At 41.8% G+C, this 22,536-nt stretch overlaps 1 protein-coding gene across 1 annotated transcript in view; it reads right to left on the bottom strand.

Moving 5' to 3' along the window:
- LOC135548727 (roundabout homolog 2-like) overlaps positions 1-22,172 on the bottom strand; it is a 132,498-nt gene extending 110,326 nt beyond the window's left edge. Inside the window, exon 1 of the mRNA XM_064978593.1 lies at positions 21,536-22,172. Within this exon, the coding sequence (XP_064834665.1) occupies positions 21,536-21,599 (64 nt within the window). The 5' untranslated portion in view covers positions 21,600-22,172. The remainder of the gene's footprint in view (positions 1-21,535) is intronic.
- Positions 22,173-22,536: the final 364 nt, after the last annotated feature.

Below are 22,536 nucleotides of genomic sequence, written 5' to 3'. Positions count from 1 at the left end.
CTATGATGTTGATGTAAATTGAGAAGAGCGTGAAGCCTAGGATCGAGCCTTGGGGTACTCCCATGGTGACATGCAATGGCTGAGACAGCAGATGTTCTGACTTTATACACTACACTCTTTGAGGGGGGTAGTTAGCAAACCAGGCTAAAGACCTCTCAGTGACACCAATACTCCCACAAGAATGGAATGGTCTACCATATCAAAAGCTTTGGCCAAGTCAATAAAAAATAGCAGCACAACATTGCTTAGAATCAAGGGCAATGGTGACATCATTGAGGACCTTTATGGTTGCAGTGACACATCCATAACCTGAACGGAAACCAGATTCCATACCAGAGAGAATACTATGGACATCAAGAAAGCCAGTCAGTTGATTATTGATACGTTTTTCAAACACTTTTGATAAACAGGGCAAAATAGAAATGGGCCTATAATCAGTTTGATCTCCCCCTTTAAATAAAGGATGCACTGTGGCTGCCTTCCAAAAAAAACTTGTCAGTAACAACCACATAATCAACATTAAGGGACATGGGCAGCTGTAAGGAGAGGGGTTTATTCTCCAGGTTTTCAACTGTTTTCCAGAACTAGTTGGGGTAAGACCCACAGAGAGAGAGAGAGAGAACATGCCAGGCTCTGTAGAAGAACAGTATAGGACCAACTGACGCTCGGCTAATATCTTTTAGGGTCTAGAAGAGCTGAATAGACCTACATTGGTGGGGGTTGGTTGGAGGTTGTGGAGGAACCCAGCAGTACAGGGGCTTTAGGAGCTGACACATAAATATTACAGGCCGAGCCAGTCTTAGCAGGGAAAAGACCGTGGTATGAGACTGACCTAATGTTATGTGGATGTTCTCAAAGCAACTGAGCGCCTTAGTAGAAGTTGAAGTCGGACGTTTACATACACCTTAGCCAAAAACTTTTAAAGTCAGTTTTTCACAATTCCTGACATTTAATCCTAGTAAAAATTCCCTGTCTTAGGTCAGTTAGGATCACCACTTTATTTTAAGAATGTGAAATGTCAGAATAATAGTAGAGAGAATTATTTTTCAGCTTTTACTACTTTCATCAGATTTCCAGTGGGTCAGAAGTTGACATACACTCAATTAGTATTTGTTAGCATTGCCCTTAAATTGTTTAACTTGGGTCAAACTTTTGGGTAGCCTTCCACAAGCTTCCCAAGCTTCCCACAGTTGGGTGAATTTTGGCAGAGCTGGTGTAACTGCGTCAGCTTTCTAGGCCTCCTTGCTCAAACACACTTTTTCAGTTCTGCCCACAAATTCTCTATATGGTTGAGGTCAGGGCTTTGTGATGGCCACTCCAATACCTTGACTTTGTCGTCCTTAAGCCATTTTGCCACAACTTTGGAAGTATGCTTGGGATCATTGTCCTTTAGGAAGACCCATTAGAGACCAAGCTTTAACTTCCTGACTGATGTCTTGAGATGTTGCTTCAATATATCCTCATAATTTTCCTACCTCATGAAGCTATCTATTTTGTGAATTGCACCAGTCCCTCCTGCAGCAAAGCTCCCCCACAACATGATGCTGCCACCCCATGCTTCAAGGTTGGGAAGGTGTTCTTTGGCTTGCAAGCCAAACAGTTCTATTTTTGTTTCATCAGACCAGAGGACATTTCTCCAAAAAGTACGATCTTTGTCCCCATGTGCAGTTGCAAACAGTAGTCTGTCTTTTTTATGGTGGTTTTGGAGCAGTAGCTTCTTCCTTGCTGAGTGGCCTTTCAGGTTACGTCGATATAGGACTCGTTTTTACTGTGGATATAGATACTTTTGTATCTGTTTCCTCCAGCATCTTCACAAGGTCCTTTGCTGTTGTTCTGGGATTGATTTGCACTTCTCGCACCAAAGTATGTTCATCTCTAGGAGACAGAACGCGTCTCCTTCCTGATGACGGTATGACGGCTGCGTGGTCCGATGCTGTTTATAGTTCCGTACTATTATTTGTACAGATGAACGTGGTACCTTCAGGCGTTTGGAAATTGCTCCCAAGGATGAACCAGACTTGTGGAGGTCTACAAAAAAAAATCCTGAGGTCTTGGCTGATTTCTTTTGATTTTCCCATGATGTCAAGCGAAGAGGCACTGAGTTTGAAGGTAGGTCTTGAAATACATCCACAGGTACACCTTCAATTGCCTCAAATGATGTCAATTAGCCTATCAGAAGCTTCTAAAGTCATGACATAATTTTCTGGAATTTTCCAAGCTGTTTAAAGGCACAGTCAATTTAGTGTATGTAAACTTCTGACACACTGGAAATAATCTGTCTGTAAATAATTGTTGGAAAAATGACTTTTGTCAAGCACAAAGTAGATGACTTGCCAAAACTATAGTTTCTTAAAAATACATTTGTGGAGTGGTTGAAAAACAAGTTTTAAATGACTCCAACCTAAGTGTATGTAAACCTCCGACTTCAACTGTAGATGTTATGCAAAGGTTTTTAAAAGAGAAGATACCATTGCCTGAGATTGAGGTAAATGTCAGATTTGGGTTAGCATAACTAGAAATGGAGAAAAATATTAGGCAAATGTTTAGAAATGCAAACGTCTAAAGGCCAAGAGATGAAGCTCAATGTTATTAAAGAGAGGTGTTCAAATGGCAAGGTGACCTCAACATTGAACGACTTCTCCAATTACAACTTGAAAAATTGGGAGAGGACCGTAGACAATCAGAAAATAGGCCTATACTTGACTGACCGGAGAGAGAGTAACTGCCATACCCCGGCTTTCTATGGACTTATTACTACCTGGCTGTGGTTTACAGGGACAAGAGAGCATTGGCTTCAACGCTTTAATGTGAGCTCATGAAACCACGGAGCTGAGCTTCTCAGCCTTTTATTAGATAGGAATGACAGTGTCTGTGAAAAAGCTGTTGAATGCCAGTCCAAATTCCACAAACCTGAACATGTAAATAGGGGGCAACTCAAGACACAAGAGTGTGGTTGTGTTGTGTTGACACTGTAATGTCTCTTCTCCAAAGGCCCACACATGTCTATAGTTACTGGGTATCCTAAATTAACCTGAGCAGAAGCATTTGGGAATTGAATGTACTGTAAGACAGTGATGAGCAGTTCTGTCTTTAACGGATACAAGGATTATTTTATTCACATTTTAGTCATTTAGCAGACGCTCTTATCCAGAGCGGGCATTCAACTTAAGATAGCTAGGTGGGACAACCACATATCACAGGCATAGAAAGTCGATTTTTTTTTCCTCAATAACCTAGCTGTCAGTAGAGTCAGAGCTCGAAGGGGTGGGGATGGTAAAGTGCGAGTGCGAGTGCTGGTTAAGTGTTGTTGTGTTTTTAAAGGTGAGGAGGAGGATTATTTAATATACTGTTTGAAGGGTTTCAGATGTTTTTGGAAGATGGGCAGGGACTCTGCTGTCCTAGTTTCAGGGGGAAGCTGGTTCCACCATTGGGGTGCCAGGACAGAGAAGAGCTTGGACTGGGCTGAGCGGGATCTGCCCTCTCGTAGGGGTGGGAGGGTCAAGAGACCTGAGGTGGCATAACGGAGTGCTCGGGTTGGGGTGTAGGGTTTGAGTGTAGCCTGAAGGTAGGGAAGGCAGTTCCTCTTGCTGTTCCGTAGGTAAGCACCATGGTCTTATAGTGGATGCGAGCTTCGACTGGAAGCCAGTGGAGTGTGTTGAGGAGCGTGGTGACAAGGGACAACTTGGGAAGGTTGAAAAACAGGCGGGCTGCTGTGTTCTGGATAAGTTGCATGGGCTTGATGGCACAAGGGGGAGCACAGCCAACAGCGAGTTGCAGTAGTGCAGACAGGAGAGAACATGTGCCTGGATTAGGACATGCGACACTAACTGTGTGAAGTAGGGTCGTACTCTACGGATGTAGTAGAGCATGAACCTACAGGAGTGGGTCACTGCTTTGATGTTTGCAGGGAACGACAGGATGTTGTCCAGGGTCACACCAAGGTTCTTTGCACTCTGGGAGGTTGACACTGTGGAGATGTCAACCGTGATGGGGTGGTCTTGAAGTGTATAAAGGAACAGATGTTTATCAAATCATTCCAAAGTCTGCTCTGATATCACACTATGGTTGCTGCAAACCCTCAAAAAATATATACAAATAGCCTCATGAGTAGATGCTATACAACATGGTCATGCCCACTAAGAATCCACAGCATGCTATAGTGACTGATTAGACGCAAAGGATGAGAGTGAATTTGAGTCTTACATGCTTGTCGAGTCAGCCTTAAAATGACAGGGACAAATGCTAAGCTAAGCACAAAATGACCCCGATGGGGCACGATCAGCATCAGGGTGAGCCCGAAACATCAGGACTGTGTCAATGTTATTAGTGTGAGAGTGTGCTAATACACACCCAGCAAACTAAAATCAGTTATGTAAAGGTTCCCAGAACATTTGATAGGCCGCGGCAAATGTTCTCATAACACAAAAACTGTCCAGTCGCAGTGCCGATTACAGAATGCTTTTATAACACATTCGCCTGATGTTGCAAAAACGTTCCTAGAACGCATTTCATCTGTTCTTTAAAGGTTCCCTGAATATTTCATTAGGTTGTGGGAACAGTCTGGTGAGAACATTGTGGGGACATCAGAAAAGAAATGTTGTCAAAACACAAAAACTGTCCAGTTGTGCGGATGATGCTACAATGTTTCTTTTAGGGTGCAAAAAACATCTGCCTGATGTTGCAAGAACATTCCCAGAACAGTTTGTTAAAGGTTCACAGAACATGTAATTAGGTTGTGGGAACAGTGTGGGTACATTACAAGAGATAGTTTCCCAAAACACAAAATATGCTCAGTTGTGATGACATTAATTCAATGAATGGAGGTGCTCAGAAAAATACAACATATTCCCGATACTGAAAGAAAATACAATAGAAAAGAGTTTCCCTGGTGGCACAGAGGATGAAAGACCTGGCTTGGGAACCAAATATTGCAGGTTCAAAACCCAGATGTGCAAATTGTCAACTTATGAAGTGTAAAAAGAAGGTGGTTGTGTTTGTATGATTAAATGCTGTTAATTAAAATGTGATATGAATGAAAATATGCTGTGTGTCTCTATATCCCTTACAACACACACCTCAAATGCAACGTTCCATTAAATCTGGAGAGAAACATAATGGGAATGTTTTCAAATTGGCATGCCGAGAATGTTTTGGAAAAACTTAAATAGAACATGTTTTTGAAATGTTCTGTGCACCTCCATTCGCTGTATGAATGTCATCACAACTGAGTGTGTTTTGGGAACCTAGCTCTTGTAATGTACCCACTCTGTTCCCACAACCTAATGAAACATTCTCGGAACCATTAAAGAACAGCCAAAATGTGTTACAGGAACATTCTTGCAACGTCAGGCAAATGTTTTATATAAAAACACAAACTTTTAGGGGAATGTTCTGTGCTGGTTGTTACAGATGTTGTGCACAAATTTTTTTTGTGAATGTTAAAACATTCCAAGGATACATTTCATCTAAAAAAAAAGAAGAAAAAAATTCTCTGAATGTTTTTGAGATGTTATCATCCTAATGTTAGATAAAACCCTAACTAGAACTTAATGGGAATCTTAGCTAATGTTCTGGGAATATTCCCAGTTTGCTGGACAGAGTCTGAAACAGCGTGACTCCATCCCAAATCTCTTAGACTTTGACCTCTTTAAGCTGGGGAGTTGATCTAAGCCTGAGAGAATACTGCTGCGTTGTCTTGCATGGGAGAGTGGGAGAGAGGGAGGGAACATAGTCTTGATCAGATTTCAAATGTCATTCTATAATGGAGAATGAAAAACTGCTGAGGCATCTCGCGTTCCTCATCTTCAGGTTAACAAGTGGGTTGGTCTGACCTTGTCGTCTGAAACAAGAGAGTGTGCCAGCATCCAGAGTGGATTCTATCTCCCTGCCAACTCCCTCCACTATGTATTTCATCATGTCTGTCCGAGTGGGCTTTTAGCAGCTAAACAGATTGATCTACTTCTCTGGGGAAGAAAACTTAATCTGCACATCACCCAACTCCCCAAATCACTTAAGTACTCACTTGTCCGACATTCTGATGAAAGATAGGCCTAGGGGGAAAAGTAATTTGCATGTAAGGTCACAGGGCTAACGTTGTTCGCGATATAAAAAGAGAGGCTAGCAATTTAGCACAACCTCCCACAAATGGCACAAAGATCATATTCAACCTTGTCTTGATGTATTCTAAGGAGTCAACTCAAAGAAGTCATGTCATTCAAATATGGCCAAAACACTATAGGCCTATAACACCATAAAAAATGTTTTTTTACTGTTATCTATGTTTTTACTCAGCCCAATTTGTATGTACCTGTATATAATCCTGATAACTGTATGTACCTCTATGATTTATGACTATTAACTGTGCGCAAAGTTGTATCACACGGTTTTGAATTGTTTCCACAGCCACCATGCGTCATGGTCATGTGAGGTGTATTCTGTGTATATGTTTTTGGATGTGGCACTCAGGGCGTTTGACTTGACAAAGATCCATGTTGGATTGAAACATTGTCCTATAAAGGTGGTAAATTGGGAGCATATACAGTCTGCAGGCCTCTATTCTTTGTCATGTGTCCTTTATTAGCCCAGCACCTACTGTACATTTTTTTTTCAAGGATGTGCGTATGACAAATAACTTTTCTAAAGACAATTTTTTTCCCTCACGCATTCACTTCAGGAGCAAAAAAAATCTATCATGGCTTGACTTTGGAAAAAAGTTTTTCTTTTTAAATCTCCATGACAACAGGTTTGGCAATTTAATAATTGCCTTCTTCATTCAAGCACGTGCGAAAGCCTTGAGATCAACACCCTTCGATCACCAACGTACGGAAGACTAATTGATACAGCTAACTTCCTAACCCTCCCCCACACAACTAGTTTGTTTGCTAATCACCCCTCACACCTCCAAAGTAATCTTATATGGAAGGTATGACACGAGGTACTGTAAGGTATGTGAGAAGACTCTTGTTTTCGTCTCCCTGCCAGGCAAACCTGAGCACAAAACACTGATGACATCTTAGCTCAGTCGGAGTCAGCCGTGAAAAATGCCTTAAAATTCCACCGGAGGAACTTGAGAATAAATCAGGCTTGGGATACCTATCGGAACATAGCACCTCAAATCCTTAACACCCTGTGGGGCTAGAAAGAGAAGATTAATCCATGCATTGGCTTACCATTTGAAAACTCGGCTAAGCTTACCCCCTGCTTTCCACGCTACTCCCTTGAATAGAAATTCTGACTTCAAGTGTCCACAGCTGGAAGGAGCTTTTCACATAGGAATTCCAGTATCGCAGCTGCTATAGATGTGAGCACTTTCTTAGAGCATAGCCCTTTATACTTGTACATGTATATGGGTTAAAATTGCAGATTTGGGCACTAATAAGCACCTAAATTGGAACATTGTGGCTGTACAGTAACATGCTATATATGACGTCAGAGCCCTTATGAACTTGAGCACGGTGTGTGACAAGAAGCTGCCCCCATCCTTCTCGGTAATTGTTGTCTGAGGGAAATGCTGTAAATTAAGAAGACTGGATGTATTTTGAAAGATGAGATGTTGATAATTATAATAAATACCGCTTTGGTGCCATACAAGAAAGCCAAACATCAGCGAGTCCAAATGTGCACTTCGTATCTCCAAATCATAAAACTAATTTCATATACAGTGTCAACGTTTATGATCACTACGTTTGATGTACAGTTTCAAGATGACATGTCCTCATACCCTGGGTTGTTCTGAACAGAATGAGCCTATGTTTGTTTAATGTGAAGAAAATTTGCCGCGGCACTCCCACCTGAATGCACTCCTGACTCCTTTCTACGCGCACCAAAATTACAATCTGTTTCTCTGAATTCCCATGTGAAAGCCTCGCACTAAGTTAATATTTTACAACTTAAGCTAGTCATGTTGGCAATAGAACAAGCCTTCAAATCATGCCAACCTTACCCAGACTGTGATTAATAATGGACCGTTTTTTTGATTGCGTAAACAACACCAGTAAGTGTCTTGACGGCGGGGGGGATGCAGGGTTGTGTTCCAAACGATACAACTACAAGTGTGCTTGCTGTAGTTCCTCAACCGCACAGCTAGGAGAGCTCAAAAAAATACCTTATAGTTGAATACTTTCCTTTGTGTCATACAAGTGCACTGAAATGTGCACACTTTAGAGAGGTTTGTGGCCTCTTGGAGACACCATTTCGTCCTCCCAGTCAAACCTTTTTATTTGTTTTGTCTTATGTTGCAACTACCCCGCATTTTCCAGAAATAGCCTTATCATGTTACTGAATGTATTCAGAGTATTTTCAGATTTCGTTATCAAGAAACGCAGCAAAGAGTACAGTAAATGTCAAATTCACATAAAATGAACAGTGTAATGTTTGGATTCAGTCTTGTGTCAGGTGAACTGTAGTGTGCTTACCTTTGGTCTAACAATTTTCAGATCATCTCCAAACTGTTCCCTTTCAATTGCTACCATGGTTATGCATTTCATATTTCTTCTGTAAGAAACATTTCAATTTAGCCCTATCCATATAGGGTTAAAAAAGGTTATCGGCCAGAGGGAGTAGGACTAGAGGAGAGGCATGAGGGGAAAGAGAAAGGGAAACTTTATTTTTCTACCTCATCTGCAATTATTTTTTACCAGACTGCCTTCCCCTCCCTCTAAACTGAATTTTGATGTTTTACAGCAGCCCCCCTCTCCCTCCTCCTCCTCTTCTCTTTCGCCTAAGCCTGGGAATTGATTTGTAAATGGCATTCATTTCCTGAAATTAAATTGGGAGTGGGAGTTGGGCGGGGAGTGAGTGTTTTCTCCCCAACCACCTACTCTTTGAGGTTGGGGATAACAAAAAAAAGAGGCACTTGCATGAGAATAGAAACGGTGGGCTGTAAAGCCATAGCCTTCATAATTGAGCTTCTATTGAGCTTCTGTTGGATGCAAGGGACTAAATAGAGCTGGGTTAACAGCTCTGGTGTTTTCGTCTGCCTTCCCCCTCTGTCTTTGAGAGGGGACTAAGGATGGCGTAGGAAAAGTGACCAAACTTCCACAACACGTTAACTCCGAAAGATGGTGCTGACTTACACCTTCCAGGGGAGGGAGGTTCAGTGGCTAAAGCAGCTTACATGTTTTCTGGGCTAAATGTTTGGGCCGAAAATGAGACACCTTGCCATGGAGAGAGGGGCTTTCCCACCACCAACTGGAAAAGAAGGTTTAGGTTCATTTTCGTACTCTGAAAGTGTAGTTTCTCCACCAAGATGGTTGAGAGGCTAGAAGTCCATTAAACTTTGATTTACTTCAAAGTAAAGAACTCGCTCTGGGAGGTCAACAGTCTTTATACTTGGATATTTTAATGTTTACCTTCATATGTTCTACATTTTAAATTTCTCACCCAAAATGGATACCCCCAGTGGCGGTTCTAGCTTAAATGGCTGCCTGGCCAAACCTCCCCTTCAGCAACCCCCCCCCCCCAAAAAAAGCACCATTCTGCACAAACTGTAATTTTTAGTCAGGCATTTGGAACAACACAAATAAAATCATAACATTAAAAACTTTATAAATAAAAAAACATGTACAAAAATAAGACTCATAAATATCAAAAAGAAATAACAAAGGCAAATAGAAACAATTTTGTGTTGAGTTGGTACTCGAGCATCAATACATTACCCATCCCATAAACCCTGTCAACCAAGAGTCAAGACTGAACCAATTCACCTTGGAGGTGTGCAGACTGGTTTTATAGACTGGTTTTATATTACTTCTTAACCATTTCACACAAACCAGAAAACATTGCAACAATATGTCTGTGAAACTATATATTCACAGTATTATGAATGAATTGTGGTTTATTTGGTAGCATTTCGGAGTGTGACTGATGTTACTAATTGCATTAGTACAGTACAAAGTTAGAGGTGTGCTATATGATAGATTCCCCCGCTTCAATTTTTTTTGTGCGGGCATCCCGTGGGCGGCTGCCCATGTCGCCTATTCCTAAATCTGCCACTCTATACCCCATTTGTCTTGCCATTTCAGTTAGAAATGTCAATATCATGGTGAACGTATAGCCAACTTGACACTTATGTACAAACAACATTTTATCTAAAGAGTGTGCACCACAGAAGCAATTAGCATCGTAACTCTTTATTTCTTTCAAGTGCTCCTTACTCTAGACTAAGACAACAGCAAACAAGTGTAACTGGGTTGGTTGTTTCCAAATGCTACTGCAGAATTTGGTTTTCAATGTTTATATATTACTATTGGTTGGTTCAAGTCAGATGTCAATCAGGTGTAATGTCATTGGCTACGCTTGCAGTGTGCAAGTGGAATTCAGCAGGGGAGAACGTACCAGGGTTGGCTATGTTTCCACTTGGCACTGCAGATCTCCCCCGATCTGCAAGCGTAGCCAATGACATAACACCTTATTGACATCTGACTTGAACCAACCAATAGAAATAAATAAACATTGAATAGATATTACTGCAGCAACAGGTGGAAACATAACCAACTCTGTTACACAAGCAAACACTGAAAAGTGTTTAAAAGCTTGAACTCAAAATACAGCAGCCCTGCACTCTCAAGCCAATCAAAAATACTTTAACCGCTGTCTGCTTGGTTTTGGTAGCTTCCAGCAATAACTATTGATTTTCCAAACAGGACTTTGGGGAGAGGCTTGAGAGAACACAAGCAACTCAGCACTTTCCCCTACCAGCTAGACTACTACTACTGTCAGTGTTGTAAGTACTAACACTGTCAAGTGCATGTGAGAGAAGGGGAGAGGAGGGGGAGAATGAGAGCGGAATCAGAAGCGAGATACTGACATTGCATGTGCTGAGCTTTCCAGAGCTTGTCACTTTGCATGAAGCTATGATGAAGGCTATTTTTACTGAGCGTGGAGGCAGGGGAGTAAAAGGGATCATGCTAATAAACTGTCTGTGAGTGCAACAGTGTAGTCCCCGCTTGACAGTATCGTGAGACTGCATCCCAGAGTGTAACCCTGGTTTGGAGGTTCCACCGAGACCACATAGGGGACCTGGCATTAGCTTCCGGTCCCACACAGTTGCAACCAGCGGTCTCTGCATTCTTCTTGATGAAAGACCACACTAGACATGAAGACACACACATACAGCTGTGCACACACCAACTGGCCCTAACTCATATCCTGTCTCACCCACAGACCCCACATATCACCACAGAAGACAAAATGGGCCCAATGTGAAAAACTTCCTGGATATTATCAGGGCAGATATTGAATGGTGTAGTAGGGGTTTGGTGGGAGGGATATCAAATGTCTGGCTACAAAGCTAGTTCCTACACCACTCTGGCATTCTCTAAGTCTTTTCTGCTATCCACAGCAATTCAAGGCAGGCTAACATCCCTATGCTCAGTCAGAGGCCGGGCCTTGATCTCTTTGTTCCTTGGATGCTTAGCGCCTGTGTAAAACATTTGAGAGCGAAGGGAACAACAAGGCAAAGAATACAACATGGTTTTAAACTCACTCACAATTCACCTTAAGAGAATTCTACCTTAGAGTTTCTTCTAAACTGGCAATACTGTTTTTATAAGGAATGTGTCCAAGTTTGAATGAAACAGTGCCTGCAAAAGTATTCATCCTCCTAGGCATTTTTCCTATTTTGTTGCATTACAACCTGTAATTGAAATAGATTTTTATTTGGATTTCATGTAATGGACATACACAAAATAGTCCAAATTGGTGAAGTGAAATGAAAAAAAAAACACGTTTCAAAAAATTCTAAAAAAGAAAAACCCGGAAAAGTGGTGCGTGCAACCCCTCTTTTTACGCTGCTACTACTGTCTGTTCATCATATATGCATTGTCACTTTAACTATACATTCATGTACATACTACCTCAATTGGGCCGCCCAACCAATGCTCCCGCACATTGGCTAACCGGGCTATTGTGTCCCAGCCACCACCCGCCAAACCCTCTTTTAAGCTACTGCTACACTCTGTTCATCATATATGCATATAGTCACTTTAACCATACCTTCATGTACATACTACCTCAATCAGCCTGACTAACCGGTGTCTGTATGTAGCCTCGCTACTTTTATACCCTCGCTACTTTTATAGCCTCACTACTTTTATAGCCTCGCTACTGTATATAGCCTGTCTTTTTACTGTTGTTTTATTTCTTTACCTACCTATTGTTCACCTAATACGTTTTTTGCACTATTAGTTATAGCCTGTAAGTAAGCATTTCACTGTAAGGTCTACATCTGTTGTATTCAGCGGACGTGACAAATAAACTTTGATTTGATTTGCATATGTACTCACTCCTTTGCTATGAAGCCCCTAAATAAGATCTGGTGCAACATTTTATCTTCAGAAGTGACATAATTAGTTAAATAAAGTTCACCTGTGTGCAATGTAAGTGTCACATGATCTGTCACATGATATCAGTATATACACCTGTTCTGAAAGGCCCCAGAGTTTGCAACACCACTAAGCAAGGGGCACCATGAAGACCATGAAGCTCTCCAAACAGATCAGGGACAAAGTTGTGAAGAAGTACAGATCAGGGTTGGGTTATAAAAAAAGATCAGAAACTTTGAACATCCTACGGAGCACCATTACATCCATTATTAAAACATTGAAAGAATATGGCAACACAACAAACCTGCCAAGAGAGGGCTGCCCACCAAAACCCACAGACCAGGAAAGGAGGGCATTAATCAGAGAGGCAACAAAGAGACCAAAGATAACCCTGAATGAGCTGCAAAGCTCCACAGCGGAGATTGGAGTAGCAGTCCATAGGACCACTTTAAGCCTTACATTTCACAGAGTTGGGCACTACGGAAGAGTGGCCAGAAAAAAGCCATTGCTTAAAGAAAATATAAGAAAACACATTTGGTGTTTGCCAAAGGGCATGTGGGAGACTCCCCAAACATATGGAAGAAGGTACTCTGGTCAGATGAGACTAAAATGTAGCTTTTTGGCCATCAAGGAAAATGCTATGTCTGGCGCAAACCCACCACCTCTCATCACCCTGAGAATATCATCCCCACAGTGAAGCAATGTGGTGGCAGCATTTGGGCGGCAGGGTAGCCTAGTGGTTAGAGCGTTGGACTAGTAATCGGAAGGTTGCAAGTTCAAACCCCCAAGCTGACAAGGTACAAATCTGTCGTTCTGCCCCTGAACAGGCAGTTAACCCACTGTTCCCAGGCCGTCATTGAAAATAAGAATTTGTTCTTTACTGACTTGCCTGGTTAAATAAAGGTAAAAAAAAATGGGAAACAGGGACTGGGAAACTGGTCAGAATTGAAGGAATGATGGATGGCGCAAAATACAGGGACTTTTGAGGGAAACCTGTTTCAGAGATGTGAGACTGGGACGGAGATTCACCTTCCAGGACAATGACTGTTAAAGCAACACGATTGGTTTAAGGGGAAACAAGGTATTGACTTTAGGGGGGTGAATAGTTATGCATGCTCAGGTTCAGTTTTTTTGTCTTATCACTTGTTTGTTTCACAATAAAATATATTTTGTATCTTCAAAGTGGTAGGCATGTGGTGTAAATCACATGATACAAATGATAATTCCAGGTTGTAAGGCAATAAAATAGGAAAAATGCCAAGGGGTTGAATATTTTCACAAGCCACTGTAAAGGATGGACATAAAAGGAAATGGCGCAAACAGCAAGCAGAATAATTCTTTGTGGAGAAAGTTTGGTCAGGGCGTGAGATGAGGTGGGCATTCTGTTTTGTTCTTGTGTTTATATTTCTATGTGTTTGGCCTGGTATGGTTCCCAATCAGAGGCAGCAGTCAATCGTTGTCTCTGCTTGAGAACCATACTTAGGTAGCCTGTTTTCCCACTTTTGTTTGTGAGTGGTTATTTTCCGTTTCAGTGTTTTCACCATAACGGGACTGTTTCGGTTTTCCTTTATTCTCTTGTATTCAGTGTTCAGTTTATTAAAGTTATCATGGACACGTACCACGCTGCATATTGGTCCGATCCTTCCTACTCCTCAGAAGAGGAGGAAAACCGTTACACTTCCCTTCTCGTCTGTAAATACTTCTCACTACTTATCACATATTGTAACGGTTCTCTGTGTTTGTTGTCACCAGATAGGCTGTATAATTTTTCACGTTCCGTTTGTTGTTTTTGTACTGTTCGTGTTTTTTCGTCGTCATTAAACATGTATCAAAAATACCACGCTGCATTTTGGTCCGCTTCTCCTTCACCAGACGAGAACCATTACACATATTGCCTATTTGAGACTAATCTGACAGGAACTTTTCCTAATGATGGATGCAAAAGTCAATGAATCGATGACAGCAGCTGCAAAATTTTCTCCTACTCTGACAGGGAATCAGTCACCTTGAGAAACCAAGGAAAGTAAGTTATGAATGATCAAACAATAGCCTCTGCTGAACCTTCGAAGTGCTCAAGTCTGCAAAGTATAAATGATCCCCCTGCCAATTTGTGGAATTCCTGCCAGATGCTTCAGGTGACAGCTGGACTTACAGGTGTGGGAGGGCGCACATTTTTATTACGCATCTCATTTTGGATGTTGACAGAACATTTGAAAAGTGGCTGCACTTTAGTGGATCCCCTACCTGCGCTGCTTCAAAGCTCCATGACAGACAGACACGTCCTTCGCCGAAGAGACACTTTTTTAACAGATAAGATCGTCTGTTTGACCTACTGCTGCATCTTACGAAAACCAAGTCTGGCAGACACTCGAAACACTTCAATGGAGGGAAATACAGGCTACTGGTGGAGAGAGAACAGATTGATAACTCCATTCTATCCCCAATTCCTCTTTACCATATGCAAGATTGTACGGCGTGGGGGATACACATTGTTTGTATAAACACGGCAACTGAACATTTAGATAATTAAACTTAATTAATTTTCTATTTGTGCCATACTCATCTGACCTTGACCAGAAACTGCTGAGCAATTATAACTGTCCACTGAATAATATGCTGTGGATGCTATATAATGGGTACTACCACTACTACAGGTGATTGGTTTTGGCAAATAAGACTGGCTGGGAGTCTATTTCCAAATACCAGTAGTAGTGAAGGACGGGAGAGTGGCAGTATGAGAAGTGGAGGTGAGGAAGTGTGTGTGTGAGTGTGCTCAGAGTCATTAGACTGAGAGCTCCTGATGGGAGTGTTCACATGGCAGCGGGCCACTGCTGTTTGATGCGCCCTTCAGAGGGGACCAAGTTGCCCACTAGTTTAATCAGCGGGGAACCATCCAAATATAGCTGCAGACAATGATACTGGGCTGAAGTGGTGCACTACACACACACACACACAAACAAACACACTCACGCAAGCACCAAGTATTGATTTAATACGAAAACACAATGCCACACGAATGGTAAACACACACACTCTCATGGACAAACACATACAGCGTATACACAGTGCATTCACAGACGCATCTACACCAAACAAACAAAAACATTTGACTGCCCTAGACATGCTGCCTCTCCCTGACAGACAAACAGACAGACAGACACAGGGTCTTGTGAGGTCTGGGCAGGGCAGTGGGGTGGGGTGGCTGTGTGAATATGTCATCTGAGTGGAGTAGGACAGCTTTTCTGCTGTGCTCCAGTGCCCACGCTGTCTTTATCACCACAGCGCCGCTCGGCCTCACAGGTCACTCCCCCTGCGTCTCACATATGCTCCCCCCCCCCCACACACACACACACACACCATTTATTACAAAAGGGAATTTTCAAAACACTTGGTGGTACATGCTGTAGTAGACAGTGCATTATGGATGTGCCCCATGCTAGGGGGCAACAAGGGAACAGGGAAGTCCTATGGGGAAGAGTTGTGTTGCTTGTGTGAGCATGCTGTATAAGTTATCGATATGTTACAGACAGACAGGTCCTTTTTTTGTGAGTAAACAAAGGAAAAGTGATCGTCTGTTTTACCTACAGCTCTGTTGTTAAACAGACACTTGAAACATGTACACTCTTAGAAAAAAAGGTTCCAAATGGTTTTTCGGCTGTCCCCATATAAGAACCATTTTTTTTTAGAACCCTCTAACTGGAACCAAAAAGGGTTCTTTAAAGGTTTATCCTATGGGAACCGCCAAAGAAACCTTTTACGCTCTAAATAGCACCTTTTTCTCTAAGAGTGTAGGTAGGTAAGCAGACAGACGGGTAGGTGAATGGACAGTCATGGGTTACAGGAGGACTGCAAATGAACTGTTATTTTCTGTGCTTGTATGCACGTCTGGGTGGATATGCACAATGACAGGGCCTATTGCGTTCTCATTTTCCGATGTACATTCTTTGCTCCTTTCTTATTCCACAACTGGAATTAGATGCCTTTATACCCTAAAGATCCAACAGATCCTTGTGTCACAACAGGTGACTAACGTTTCAGAAGGAAAATGGCTGAACCCAGTGTGTTTTCACCTTGTTTAATTTGGCTAAACTGGAGGAGGCTTTAAATAAAAAAATGTGTACCAACGAAACACAGAACAGGGGGGGGGGTCACAGCAATTGCTTTAATTAATTTGTAATTCAATCGTTTCAACCGATATCTCTGAAATTGAAAACAATTTGAAAGCCTCTGCAGACCAAATGTGGGGGGTGGGACATGCAGTGTTCAAAATGTCTTCTTTCTCAGCCCACATCACATGTTCTGCATATAACTATACAGTGCCTTGCGAAAGTATTCAGCCCCCTTGAACTTTGCGACCTTTTGCCACATTTCAGGCTTCAAACATAGACATAAAACTGTATTTTTTTGTGAAGAATCAACAACAAGTGGGACACAATCATGAAGTGGAACGACATTTATTGGATATTTCAAACTTTTTTAACAAATCAAAAACTGAAAAATTGGACGTGCAAAATTATTCAGCCCCCTTAAATTAATACTTTGTAGCACCACCTTTTGCTGCGATTACAGCTGTAAGTCGCTTGGGGTATGTCTATATCAGTTTTGCACATCGAGAGACTGAATTTTTTTCCCATTCCTCCTTGCAAAACAGCTCGAGCTCAGTGAGGTTGGATGGAGAGCATTTGAACAGCAGTTTTCAGTTCTTTCCACAGATTCTCGAATGGATTCAGGTCTGGACTTTGACTTGGCCATTCTAACACCTGGATATGTTTATTTTTGAACCATTCCATTGTAGATTTTGCTTTACGTTTTGGATCATTGTCTTGTTGGAAGACAAATCTCCGTCCCAGTCTCAGGTCTTTTGCAGACTCCATCAGGTTTTCTTCCAGAATGGTCCTGTATTTGGCTCCATCCATCTTCAATTTTAACCATCTTCCCTGTCCCTGCTGAAGAAAAGCAGGCCCAAACCATGATGCTGCCACCACCATGTTTGACAGTGGGTATGGTGTCTTCGGGGTGATGAGCTATGTTGCTTTTACGCCAAACATTACGTTTTGCATTGTTGCCAAAAAGTTCAATTTTGGTTTCATCTGACCAGAGCACCTTCTTCCACATGTTTGGTGTGTCTCCCAGGTGGCTTGTGGCAAACTTTAAACAACACTTTTTATGGATATCTTTAAGAAATGGCTTTCTTCTTGCCACTCTTCCATAAAGGCCAGATTTGTGCAATATACGACTGACTGTTGTCCTATGGACAGTGTCTCCCACCTCAGCTGTAGATCTCTGCAGTTCATCCAGAGTGATCATGGGCCTCTTGGCTGCATCTCTGATCAGTTTTCTCGTTGTATGAGCTGAAAGTTTAGAGGGACGGCCAGGTCTTGGTAGATTTGCAGTGGTCTGATACTCCTTCCATTTCAATATTATCGCTTGCACGGTGCTCCTTGGGATGTTTAAAGCTTGGGAAATCTTTTTGTATCCAAATCCGGCTTTAAACTTCTTCACAACAGTATCTCGGACCTGCCTGGTGTGTTCCTTGTTCTTCATGATGCTCTCTGCGCTTTTAACGGACCTCTGAGACTATCACAGTGCAGGTGCATTTATATGGAGACTTGATTACACACAGGTGGATTGTATTTATCATCATTAGTCATTTAGGTCAACATTGGATCATTCAGAAATCCTCACTGAACTTCTGGAGAGAGTTTGCTGCACTGAAAGTAAAGGGGCTGAATAATTTTGCACGCCCAATTTTTTCGTTTTTGATTTGTTAAAAAAGTTTGAAATATCCAATAAATGTCATTCCACTTCATGATTGTGTCCCATTTGTTGTTGATTCTTCACAAAAAAATACAGTTTTATATCTTTATGATTGAAGCCTGAAATGTGGCAAAAGGTCGCAAAGTGCAAGGGGGCCGAATACTTTTGCAAGGCACTGTACATAGTCCTCAAGTAGAAGTTCAACAAAATATGCAGAAAATATTGTTGACAGCTTAAGTCGACAGTGACAGGACAAATAATTTGTTCTATGAATTATATTTCTATTCCACAGCCAAGTAATAAGAAATCCATTCCATGCATTATATTTCTATGGCAAAACTTTAAAAAATCCCGAGAAACAGAAAGCTCACTGTAACAGTCAGCAGCAGCTCAAACATTGTTGTTCCTTCTCTCTCGCTCTCTTATACTCACTCTCTCTCTCTCTCTCTCTCTCTCTCTCTCTCTCTATTTCAGTGTGTGACCAGCGCTAGGGGCTCAGCGTCCCCACAACCTTTCATCTTCATCATCCCCACAATGTCCCCCATAACCACTGGACGACTGGAACTAATGCCCTCGGCCATTAAGCTGTCTGAAACTTGGGGCCCTGGCCCAGGGGCCCGTCAGATTGATGCCACACTGGTATTGTTGAGGTCCCTGTGGCTCGTTTTCACCTCGGACAGCTGCGGTTGAGCTCTTTGAGGTCTGGAGAGAGGTGCTGTCAGCAGCCACTGCTAAATAGAGTCCCCCTGTGGTTTGGTTGGTTTCTTTTGATGCCTGGGTGAACTGGAAATATCTCAGCCCTGTCTGGTAGTGGCAAAGAGGTCAGGGTGACTCATTTTAGCCCTTGGAATAACAATGTTTTGTTCAAACAGACTTAACTGAACTCCAATTGACTATTCCTGCCTGTTGATGGGTATTTTAGTGTGAGCTTATGATAACTGACCTTGGCTGATGACAATCAGCAGACATTGAGGAAACTGGGGAATATCATTATTCTTTTGATAGTTAGAGTGAATGAGGGTTTGACCATGTATTTATGCCTGGTTAGCTGAGTCACACTATGGAAGATGGATCAACTCAACAGCTCATGCCAACACCTCCCAAGTTATTGGCAACTTGATTGATCTGCTTGATAACAGATGAAAATAGGAGCGATGAGGGGGACTGTGTGTGTGTGTGTGTGTGTGTGTGTGTGTGTGTGTGTGTGTGTGTGTGTGTGTGTGTGTGTGTGTGTGTGTGTGTGTGTGTGTGTGTGTATCTATGAGGCAACAGAGTGTTCTGACTGTGTCTTGCCTAACTCTCCCTCTGGCTTGATCTGTCTGTCTGAGTTGGGTGTCTCGCTGACTGTAGATCTTGCTGGATCCTGTCAAAGTGATAATTTTAGACCAGAACCAAGATGATTAAGATGTCTGGTTCCCTCACTTGGGGATGTGGCTGTCTGTCTACTATATGTTTACTGCGCTGGTTGCAGTCACATGTCTCAGACAGTGTTTACAACAGACAAACAGGAAGAGCCTTCATCCCTGTTACCCATCAACAGTCTTTGACATTCACGTCACCGTTTAGGTAATGGCTCACTGAGTTAATGGAGATGACACAGAGATGCATAGATGCTATGGGTGAATTAAGAGACATGTCAGGGGCTGGTGAACCCAGACACAAATGTAGCAATTAGATGTACATGTATGTCTCTTAACATTTCGCAATAACAGCACTGCAGTTATGCAGTTATCATAATGGTTTCTTTGCTTTCCGCTATAGTTTGTCAACAATGGCTCTAAATGTTTCAAATGTGCAGTAAAATGTAAACACAAATCATCCTCAAACACCTATTAATGACTTTAAAACTATTAAAGCTTAGCTATTGGTTATAGGCTATTCTCCACCGAGATCTTGTCTGAGACGTGTGTGTACTGTAATTAAGATCAAAGTCAAAAGGTTAGATCCCGTCTTTTTGGCCTCGTTAAAGACCTGTTTGGGGATGGTCATGAGAAAACGGACAGCTGTTCTGCTGCAATTTCCCAGCGATTTCAAAAGGAGCTGAGCAAACGCATGGCCCTCTCCCATTCAGTCATTCAGGAGACTGGCAATAGGGTTGACAAACTAGCAACTGGGTTGACTGAGGGTCACCTTACTGACACACTGAAGCCAGCGATTGAAACTTGACCCTGGCCCCCTGTTGAAGGCTTTTATCAGGTGTGGAAAGGTGATGGGAGATAGCTGGAGGGACCTTCAGCGCATAGTGAGAATGGTTGGTGGCGGCTTTTTTTTTTTAGAGTGGTGACATGTACAGTGGAAAACAACTTGCATCGACACATGGACACGTAGGATATTTGGACTAAGAGAAGACAAACTGATCTTTTTTTATGGCTAAAATGACATTGATTCAATTTGAGGTTATGGGGACATTGAATTAGGAAGATTTGGCAAAGCTGCGAATGAGTGTGTGTTCAATTTAGCCTTGTAGACCCATAGGAGCATCTGGAATCATTGAAGGAGTGCTTTTCCAGATGTTGTCATGCTCTGGGTTCATAGTCAATGTTTACAGCCTTGTAAAAGCCAGCTCCAGCAGTATTTGGCAGGGCCCGGGCAGGGCCCGATACACCACGCTGTCAGAAACGGCATCTGCGTACGACCGGGAATACTGCCAAGTGGCAATATGACATGCAATGGGGATAGCGAGTTATGGTATTATTTGTATTAAGAGTTAAGAGTTTCTCTTGAGAAGAATCCATTGTCTGTGACAAAACTCAGTGAAACTTCTAAATGATGTTATTGATACATACTGTATTATTATATATTTTGTTAGGCACAACTACAACATTCCACTGTTCGAATTCTGGTCCTCTCTCCTGTCCTTAGATATTCAGGACTATAGATCTTGAAGACACAATCACAAAAAGAGGTCAACATGTTGCCAAGGTCCCCAAGCCAGCCATGTTTCCTCTCTCAAACTGAGTTGACATAATTTAAGTGGTGTCCCTCCCAATGGCATCACTGAATAGTTATTAATGTGACTGCTCAGGTATTGTCAATGTGGCTTCATAAACATTTCCCCCTCGCTGACATATTTTCCTAATTTAAAGTTATAGCCAATAATCTGCGATGAGCTGAAAAATTGATGGATTAAGGATGAGGATTCTTTATAATGTAGTAATTAGCATATCAACCCTTTTGATTTAAACGTTTTGAGCAAAATGCTCAAAATATACATATTTTCATACAAGATCACTCATAAATATTTGTTTTACTGGGCCCATACCAAGACGAATTATGGTGAATGAGCGTCTGTCACGAAGCCTTGTGTGTCAAATAAACCACACATTAATTTCCTTGGCTATTGGACCAAGAGTGCCTCAAAAAAAAAACAAAGCATCACAATAACTTATTTATAGGAAAAATCATTACGCATGAAGTATAAGAAATATGATAATTGTATCATTCATTGAACTTACCAAAAACGAAACCAATAAGCGCAAAAATAACCGGTAGGGTATCCAACGTGAGGCGAAACTCCATTACCCTCTGGTGTGTGATAAAATTGTCTTCAAACAAGAAAAGTTTCTCAGGTATCCCCCTCAAAAACTCAAAATTATCCAAATGTGGGTACGGTCTGTCAAGTCTACAGAAGCCGACTCCGACAACTTTGGAAAGTCAGCCCCACACGCTGAGTCAATTTCTACGACTTCACCACTTGCAGCATCACAAGTGCTTCAGAAAGACTACGTACAACATTCTTAAGAATAAGTTCCTTTATTAAGGTGTTGTCATATCTGAAGGACGGCAAATTTACGCGCCTGGATACGGTCGGGAGTAGAGTGAAGATGCTCTATTTTCTTAGATTTCTCTGCCGCTGTCACCGTATTGTTTGTTGATGGGAATTTTTCATAACGCTGTCCAGATTTACATTTAGCCCACGATGTTAGGCTGTCTACCCCCGAGTCCAGGTTGCTTGGTATTGAGAATCAGCTTCCTCGTCAAAAAGGTCACTTCTGTGACAGTATGTGCAGTTTCATTCTTGATAGAGACTTTCATTATTTATCTTCTCCCATTCCATCCTCTCTCTTGAATGAACTGAATTACAAGTCTCTTTATCGCCAACACGCTCTCGTGGCTAAAGCCCACCCCCTAGCCCCAGTCTGTTGTAGTCAAAACAGTTAACACTCTTAAAGAGACAGTGAAGAAATATTTCGCATAACTTTCTTAGAATTGACAAAATCATGCACAAATTACACACACCATGTTGCGCATTTGTTTACACATTGCTGCAAACAGATCAATAGAATGTATTTCTCTCAACTCATTCCATAAAAAAGAGGTCAGTTTGTGTCAGGATAATATTTTCACATCAAATTGTATGAAATGGCATATGGTCAGTTGAACAATTGTTTTAATTGTGTGAGATTTTGTATTGCCAGTTATATAGTTCAAGTAAATTCCATTACGAATGCTAGAA

This window comes from Oncorhynchus masou, chromosome 11, assembly GCF_036934945.1.
Source record: "Oncorhynchus masou masou isolate Uvic2021 chromosome 11, UVic_Omas_1.1, whole genome shotgun sequence".
NCBI lineage: Eukaryota > Metazoa > Chordata > Actinopteri > Salmoniformes > Salmonidae > Oncorhynchus > Oncorhynchus masou.
Note: the sequence above shows the minus strand (reverse complement) of the source record. Positions and strands in the feature narration are given on the sequence as shown.